The sequence below is a fragment of the Vicia villosa genome, linkage group LG1 (assembly GCF_029867415.1).
Source record: "Vicia villosa cultivar HV-30 ecotype Madison, WI linkage group LG1, Vvil1.0, whole genome shotgun sequence".
Classification (NCBI taxonomy): domain Eukaryota; kingdom Viridiplantae; phylum Streptophyta; class Magnoliopsida; order Fabales; family Fabaceae; genus Vicia; species Vicia villosa.
Genome location: NC_081180.1, coordinates 246,606,716 through 246,615,857, shown reverse-complemented (window position 1 = coordinate 246,615,857; position 9,142 = coordinate 246,606,716). Strand labels below are relative to the sequence as shown.

The 9,142-nt window shown below is 39.3% G+C and overlaps 1 protein-coding gene across 1 annotated transcript; it reads right to left on the bottom strand.

The window, feature by feature from the left end:
- Window positions 1–5,761: 5,761 nt before the first annotated feature.
- Window positions 5,762–9,032, bottom strand: LOC131645085 (phospho-2-dehydro-3-deoxyheptonate aldolase 2, chloroplastic-like). Its single transcript, XM_058915745.1, has 5 exons — window positions 8,525–9,032; window positions 7,310–7,587; window positions 6,866–7,142; window positions 6,365–6,610; window positions 5,762–6,272 (listed from the first exon to the last, which is right to left on the bottom strand). The coding sequence occupies exons 1-5, from the start codon at window positions 8,975–8,977 to the stop codon at window positions 6,003–6,005; spliced, it is 1,524 nt and encodes a 507-aa protein (XP_058771728.1). The 5' UTR covers window positions 8,978–9,032; the 3' UTR covers window positions 5,762–6,002.
- Between the last annotated feature and the right edge of the window lie 110 nt (window positions 9,033–9,142).

Here is a 9,142-nt window from a genome sequence, read left to right as displayed (position 1 = left end):
AGGAATTCGGAAATGCACTTCCGAAATAAGGTCTGGACAGAAGAAAAATAACAAACAAGAACAATTCGTTTTATTTAATCGGATGAAGATTACATCGATCACATTACATAAGATTAAAATTACATATTGTTAAACACGGGTAGGTGAGGATGAGTCAACATTTTGATAACGTCGGCCCCCGATCTTTGAAGTTTCGCGTCCAACTCGATCGGACCCTTTGAAGAAAATCGGTCGAACGTTGTCCACAAAACCGCTAAATCTTCGTCGTTCTTGATCTCAAAAGGTGTGAACTCAATGTCTCCCTCGTCGTTAAGCGATGGCGAGCGGTACTCGAGCTTGACAACCTTTCGATTTTCGGGATATTGCAATAGCGCGTGGAGCGACGTTATCAACTCCGCAGACGGCGTGTCGCGCGAGAAGCGAAATTGGAACGGCATCGGGTAGCCGCTGGTGAAGTAGACAAATGCTAGGTGGGGGTATGTTTGTGTCATTTGTGTTTCTAGGTGTGAAGAGGATGAAAAAGAGTGTGTTGTATTTATAGACTTATTGGATCAATGATGGCCCAACAAACCTTATCCTGCTTCAGTGGTCTTTTTGGAAATGAACTTCCGAAAATTGGAGGCAGACAAGTATATTTCGGAAGTTCATTTCCGAATTATGCAGAAACAGATGTAAATTTTGCATTTTGTTGATTGCTTAGTGTTTTGTGTAAAAAATACAAAAGGAATTCAAAATAGACATAAATTAGACAATGATGACATAAAACATACTTATATTATATATGTATTGAATCGGTCCGATTTTACATGATAAACAACAATACATACAAAAATGGTCATTATAAACAAAAAACGATCCGGAACAAACTAAAATTCACCGAACCAATCGGTGGATCCTAAGTCCAAAATAGGTACGTTCTTTGACCGCTCTCTATTTTGCTCGCGCTCTTGGCTCATCATTTCTTCAAACTCCGTCATTCTTAAAACGAAAGGATCCGGCCAAGTCTCCGCCTCATTTGAACGATGTGTCGTCCATTGATAAGAAGTAGCCGGTATAGGACACCCCGGTTTCAAAAACACTTAGACGAAGTGCCGCGATCGTAGATACCCGATGCATATGATGCGGCTCGACGCGTCCAATGGCGGTCGACTATGAAGTGGAAAGAAAGTCTCACTTAGTCCAAACCTCGTCAAATCGACACACACCATATCATATGCACTTGCTATTAGATGACCCATATCGGGGAATGACATCCACTTCGAAACCGGAGCGATACCGGTAAGTGATGGAACAAGTGAATCATGAATTTTCGCAAACTTTTCTTGATTTTCATATAGTCGGCCGTAGATGTCCCGATACGAAGTCAACTCCGCAATAAGTTCCCGTCGGACTAAAGTGTGATTATTTTCCCCTTTACCGAGCAAACCCGCAACGGCCCGATATCCACAATTGCCGTCGCCTCCAACATCAACGATGTTATCGATATATTTGTGCATAAAAAGTGGCATCTCATCAATGTAGACAATCGGTGATTTTTTGATCGGCGGTGTGCGAGGTGGCTTCGAAATACGGGCTCCTTTGTTACCACTACACTTGGACTTCGGTGTCGGTGAATCCAGGAATGATGCATCAACATGTTCAAAGTAGGAAGGAGATCGTTTTGTTGATGTGTCTTCTTGTGTAACTTTGGACTTTTTCGGTGCACCTTTCGTTTTAACCGGTTGAGATGGCGGTTTCAAATCTGTGGTCTCCGGAAATGCAATTTTTCGCAATTGTTCTTTTATGTGCATTTTCATTGTGTCATCCGTTTTAGCAAACTTCTCCATTATCACATCCAACTCGTCGGAGATGGTGATTTTGGAGTCATTTTCTTTCGGCGGATCAAAATCATCAAAACGAAGCTTCTTCCAATGGTAGGTTACCTCATCCATGCGTATTGGTGAATTCAACTTCTTCTTTTTTGAAAGTATACAAGCACGTGGAAGGTCGTATGTCTTTCTAATGGTACACCCACATAAAGAACTATCCGGACCCGTGGTCTCCGACTGCTTCGCTTCATGAAACAAAAAATTCAAACCCGATCGGAATATGTTGTAAATCAATTGGGAGAATAAAACTTGGCCCCTATACCGGTGTTCCATAACCGTCTTGCTCCGACCGAACAATGTTTGAATTTCATTGTGTTGATTTTCAAGCATTTGGTTCACGGTGTCCCATCCCCGACACAAATCTCCCTTGCTATCACCCAACCACCTCTTGAAGACCGCATGTGCGGATTCAACTCGGTTAGTCGTGGTGCAACCAAGATGTCTAACTCGATTTGTCCAAGCGCACACGACTTTTTCTCTGACTTTGTCAAGAATGGTGGATTCGACGTAATGACAAAAAGTCTTAATGGAACCACACAAAGACCTAAAGTGTACCAATTTCTCGGTATACACCTCTTCGGAGTATGCATCTAAAATTTCCCTCCATGCCGCCATTATCCCATCAACCACAACACCGGCTTTGATCTTTACCGTTTTCATCCGGCCTATCTTTTGTCCCAACCGCGGGTTTCAACTTACTTTTCACGTTGCAAGTTATGTGATACCGACAAAGTAACGCGGTCGATGTCGGGAAGACGGTATCAACCGCATTCATCAAAGCATTGTCCCGGTCGGTGACAATGACGTCTAGCATAACCTTTTGATCAACCAATAAAGACTTGCATATTCCCAAAGCCCATGTAAAGTTTTCTTCTTTTTCACACTCCAAAAAAGCAAACCCGACCAAATAAGTCTTGTCCGTCGAGGTCACACCGACGATCTCTAGAAGAGGAAGCCTATACTTGTTTGTCTTGTACGTCGAATCCATGACAAGAACGGTTGAAAATGTGTTGAATAATTTGATACTTTCGGGATGAGTCCAAAAAATATCACGCACCGTAACTTTGTCCTCAGACGTTCGGAAGCTTGACACATATTTGTTATCGCCTAATAGTTTCAAAAGTTGTTGCATTTCCGAGCGAGGGCCCATTTTCAAAACTTTGAGATTGTGTCGTTCATTGTAAACTTGCTTGATATTTGAAACGCTATCCGGTTTTTTACGCTTCAAATCGGCAAGTATGTTGCGAGGCGCCACTTTGACTATCGTTAAATCCGAAATCACATTCTTCTCTTCGCGGGACAAACGACACGCCATTGGATGTCCGTGTAACTTGGCATCCAAGGCATGATTATGAATTCCACAAATTACGGTTAAACGCCACAAATCATCAACCCTCCGAGTCGCGCGCAACTTAAACGGACACCCGCACTTTCTCGATCCCGTGTCTTCGTGTTTTAGCACCCGGTTTGATTGTGCATAACTCCCACCCCGTTCGCAATTCAAAACAACGAAAGCTTTCCGCCTACTATTTCCATTGTCGGACCTTAAAATAACAATTCCAAATCCAAGTTTACTAGCTTCGTTCCGAACCCAATCAATCAAATGCTCGCGACTACCGAAGCTCCGATCATTAGTAAATTGTTGTTGAACATCAACCGCGTTGATCATAGGTTTAACGTCGATAACCGGATCGTTATTAACGTTGACAACTTCCGGAACTACTGTGTCATCGTTTTGCACAATGTTGTCCGGATGCACCATACCTAACATATGCAAAAATTAGCAAAATTGGCCAAAACTGTTTTTTTTTTAACTGCCAGGGCATATTTCGGAAGTTCATTTCCAAAATTTGTTAGGTAATATATTTCGGAAATGAACTTCCGAACCATCGCAGGTTTCAGCATAAATTTGTTGAATCAATGTAGTGAAATAGGGGATGAAATGAGAGATGTTTACCTCACATTGTAACTTTTTATGCTCCCTTTAACGTGATCAACGATTTGAAACTTGATTTTGAGACGAAAAATGGATGGAGATTGATTAGGTTTTGGAGAGGGTTTGGAGAAGTTTTGGAGAAAAAATGATGAAATAGTGAAGGAGGGAAAATTGTATATGCAGGAATATTTTCGGAAATGAACTTCCAAAATATTCACGGTTTTGAATTTTTTTTTACTTCGGAAATGCATCTCCGAAAACACCACTTTTTTGGTGTTTTCGGAGATTCATTTCCGAGATGTATGAAAAATCTTTAAAAAAAATAACTTCGGAGATGCATCTCCGAAGCAGGGGTAATTTTGGGATTTCGCTGGGGGTGACCCCCATAGGGAGGTGAATAAAAAAAATTTCTTTTAATATTTACGCTTGAGGGTATATGTGTCATTTTGAAGCTTGAGGATATATGTGTTATTTTGAAGTCAAAATTTAGAATTAGAGTTGAAGAAAGAAGTTCTACACGTTTTTGAATAAGAGGAAGTAGAAAATTCAACACAAGAAACCTCGTATGCAACGAGGGAAACTCAATTTCATGTTGAATTCAAATAAGGCAAGATATCTTCCTACCTCGTCCACTCCTAATTTTTGCCCACTCCCTTCTAACCACAATCTTTTCTCCTTGTTAAAAGACAGAAAAAACAACTTTGAAAGGGATTATTGAGCACTAAGCCACCACTTGCAAATGATCATTCGCTTGAGAATTCATGGAAGAAATTAAGGGGAGAATCATACCCGAGTTCAGTTTTTTATTATGAATTAATCATGATGCATGCATGGTTACATTGTTGGTTCAATTTTAAAGTTAGTGAAATAAATAGTTTAATTTAAATTTAGTGCAAGTTTTACTCTTGGGTGTGTTATGTTATTGTTTATTACTTTTCAAAACGTATAACTATTATGGAAATAGACATAACTCTTTACCTATATTAATCAATGATATTTAAGATGGATTAGATTGCCTCCACAATAATGTCAAAATAACAATCTTTCATGTAATTTTTTTGACAGGAAAGAAAATCTCATTCAATAAATAGAGAAGAATAGATAGAGAAGGGAGAATACAACCATGGATGAGGAAATAGAGTTAAGAAATTTCCCAACCACAAGATAACAACAATACAAAGGATTAAGCCAAATAAGATATGGATATTGACCACCTTGAAGAGATTAGAAACCTAAGGAGAAGTATCAATCCAAACCTCAGATCCAAGCAGCCAAGAAAAAAACTTCCGCAAGAGCCAAATGAGCTGAGGAACCACAATCTTTAAATCTTTCCAATTAAGGAACATATCTTTAACTTTATCACGCGCAAATCGATTATACGGGCTTCCAAGATTGAACAAACTCACGATTTGTGGCGGAATCAATTGTTGACCGAAAGGACGAGGTTGATTTGCACCAGTCCTAAGTAATAACCCCCTCAAAAGCAAAACTTCAACATTCAAGCTTCTTTGAGGCAAATCCACAAACACCTTGAACACCAACCTACTGCAGCCTAAATCTAGGAACCAAATACACACAAGAACAAAACAAACAATACACCACAGCAACCACAACAAACCAAACATAATAAAAAAACACAAAACAGGAATACACATACATAAACGCATGAGATCCAAAACCTTTGGTGGAGGAGGCTCTGGGGGAGGCCGCTTTCCATGGCTGAGATACCTTGGGCCACCGAGAGGCAGAGATGAATCTGTCATGGGAAGGAGGTTGATGGAGGTTGTAGGAAGAGAGAGTTGGGAGGAGATTGTCATGGTGTCAGCTGCACAAACTCTCCGCCGTAGCCTTCAAACACAAATAAACTTCACTATGATGCATGCATTTTGATATCAACATATCTAAAACGTGGGATTTCGTAATCTTTCATGTAATAAACTTCACTATGATGCATGCATTTTGATATCAACATATCTAAGAATTTTTATTCATTACTAGTTATTTTTCAAACACAAATACACACAATATCTCTCACATCTTCAGAACAAAACTTGCAAGAACAACCAAACTCACACCTACAGACATTACACTCAAACAGCACAATTTAAGTTGTGCTACAAGATTTGGTCTGTGTCCATTGCATACTTTTTTACACTATCAGTTCAAATCCAAAGGCAAAAGGTAAGAACCCTTTTTCCTTAAATTGTGAATGAAGAAGACAGAGATTGAGTTGAGTTAAGCCTTCTCTTGCGCAGTCTCTCTGCAATAGCAAATGCAAGCTCAAGAGATTGAGAAGCATTAAGTCTTGGATCACAATGAGTGTGGTAGCGTGAACTCAAGTCATCAAAAGTAATAGTACGCGACCCTCCGACACATTCTGTCACGTTCTGCCCTGTCATTTCTAAATGAACACCTCCCGGGTAGCTTCCTTCTTGGTCGTGGACATCAAAGAATGCCCTCAGTTCAGCCTATCATCAACAAAAACATTCAGGGAATTCATTCATTCATATATTATGCAGAGAGAGATGAAGAAGAATAACCAAGTATAAGTGAGAATTACCCTTATTGAATCGAATGAGCGGGTTTTAAGTCCAGATGGAGCTTTAATGGTGTTCCCATGCATGGGATCACTAACCCAGGTGACAATTTGACCAGCACTACGGACCGCTCTGATAAGATGTGGAAGCTTCACTCGCATATTCTCAGCTCCCATTCTTACAATAACTGTACTTCTTCCAGGCTTGTTTTTGGGGTTCAGAATATCTATCAGCTTAACAAGTTCATTTGGATCCATCTTATCACTAGCCTGAAAACCAATTAGTCATTTAGTAGTTGCATATTTTTCATCAGAAACGCATTACGTGTACCACCAAGACCAAAACAGGATTGTAGTTAAGAGCACGTTAATACATAACTATATTTAATTACTTAGCCTGGTCAAGCATATGCGAAGTAATAACTTTGACAAAATCAGAGCACAAGCAATGCGAAACAAAATAGTAATAAAATCATATGAAAAGTAACTTATTGGGGTCGTTAATAACGAACACTTTATATGCACCTTGATGCCAAGTGGATTAGCAACTCCTCTCAAGAATTCAACATGTGCACCATCGAGTTGGCGGGTACGTTCCCCAACCCATAGCATGTGAGCAGAGCAATCATAATGAAACCCGGAAGTAGAATCCTCCCTGGTAAGTGCTTGTTCATAAGGGAGAAGCAAACACTCGTGGGAGGTCCAAAAGTCGGTTGTAGTCATGATTGGATGGTCAGCTGTAAGTCCAGCGCAACTCATGAAACCAAGAGCCTCATCCACTCGATGCGCCAATTCACGGTACCTGTTGATCCACGTCCAAAAGAAATTACTAAAATAATTTCACGAATAAGCATATTACTTGCAGAAAGCACAAAAAATGAACAGACATTAATGTAGTACAAGAACTAGAATAAAAAATGAACAGACACTAATGAGTCAAAATCCCAAAATAAAGTTTAGAAATGGTACCTGTCTCCCTGTTCACTTTGCTCCATGAAATCAAGATTCCACTGGTTGACCCTTTGCATGGCAGCATAACCTCCAGTGGCAAACGCCCGCAAGAGATTGAGAGTAGCCACAGACTGACAGTAGGCCCTTACCATTCTCTGTGGATCTGGAGTTCTAGATACTGCATCAAATGCATCCCCATTCACATTGTCACCCCTGTAACTCGGCAGCTTGACTCCATTTTTCTCTTCAAATGAATCGGATCTTGGCTTCGCAAACTGACCCGCCATTCTCCCCACCTAATTCATTCAGCAGATATCCAATCAAACACAAGATAGAAACATGTCGTTCTCATTGACCATACATAAAACTATAAACAATTGTGTTATTTGAACTAAAACTTGACAACTTTTCCGACAATAATCCAAGTGACTAACGCCAATCAAATAAGCTGCTTAACTCATTAATCATCAAACTAATTGCAAAAACCACGAATTTGGATATGCTTAACCAAATTTTCCAGGTGCTAAAATCTACATATACTTGCAAATCCAACCACATCTAAACTAGTGTTTATTGAAGTTAGGTAGGTGGTTAACGAGTTTCGACACCTAAACATAAGTAACCATCTATTTGAGCACAAAAATTGTCTAGGGTCTGTTTGGACAAACAACTTATTTGCAGCTTATAGAATAAGTTCTTATCAAAATAAGCAATATCTCATAAAACTTAAAAAATAAGCTAACAAAAGTTTTTTTTGGAAAAATATCATAAGCTGTTTATAGCACAAGTTCTTATCAAATTAAGCACTTATGAATAAGCTATACGTTATTTTCATAAACTATTTCATAAAACTTAAAAATAAGCTAAAAAAAAAATTTTTGATAAATATCATAAGCTGTTTATAGCACAAGTTCTTATCAAATTAAGCACTTATGAATAAGCTATAAGTTATTTTCATAAACTATCTCGAAAACTTAAAAAATATAAGCTAAAAAAAGTTCTTCTGAAAAACATCATAAGCTATTTTGATAAGGTCTACCAAACAGTGTCACAAAACTTATGCCCCTATATAAGCTCAAATAAGTCAATTCAAACATACCCTAAATTCAGTCTTAAAATGCCTAATTAGGGTCCCAAATCCAAATAATTATAGCTAATAGTATAGAATCTGATCTCAAATCCCAATTCCAGTAATAATCAAAGAGAAAGAGAAAAAGGGGATAAAGATGAAACCTTGATAACAGGCATTTGAGCCCCAAACATAAGAACAACACCCATTTGAAGAATAACCCTAAAAGTATCCCTTATATTATTCGCACTAAACTCCTTGAAACTCTCAGCACAATCTCCACCCATAAGAAGAAACGCGTTCCCCATAGAAGCTTGCGCGAGCTTCTCCTCCAGATGTCTAGCCTCACCGGCGAACACAATCGGCGGAAAAGACGAAAGCGTTTGAAGAACTTGATCGACCTCATTCTGATCTGGGTATTCGGGAAGTTGAAGTGCCTTTTTGGTTTTCCAGCTGTCTAGCTTCCATGAGGCGGTGGAGATTGATTGGGAAGGTGTGGCGGTTGAGTTTGGAGATTTGGAAGAGGTGGAAACGATGATGGATCTGCGGTGGAGACGGTGGTGTGAGGTTGAAAGGGAGGGTGTGAACCCGATTAGGGTTGCAGAAGCCATAGCCATTTTCTGTTATCTGTAATAATAACGGTAAGAGAGAGAGAGAGAGAGAGAGAGAGAGAGAGAGAGAGAGAGAGATATTTTATTGTTATATGTAGTCCGATTGAGAATTGACTTTTTTTTAAAATTGTTTGATTTTGATCGGACGGTCACGAATATCTTAATATTATA

Coding starts and splice junctions, on each gene's coding strand:
- LOC131645085 (XM_058915745.1), bottom strand. CDS start 8,977: ATGGCTATGGCTTCTGCAACCCTAATCGGGTTCACACCCTCCCTTTCA. Junction 7,588..8,524: donor CTCAAATGCCTGTTATCAAG/GTTTCATCTTTA, acceptor TGAATGAATTAG/GTGGGGAGAATGGCGGGTCA. Junction 6,611..6,865: donor CTAATCCACTTGGCATCAAG/GTGCATATAAAG, acceptor ATTGGTTTTCAG/GCTAGTGATAAGATGGATCC.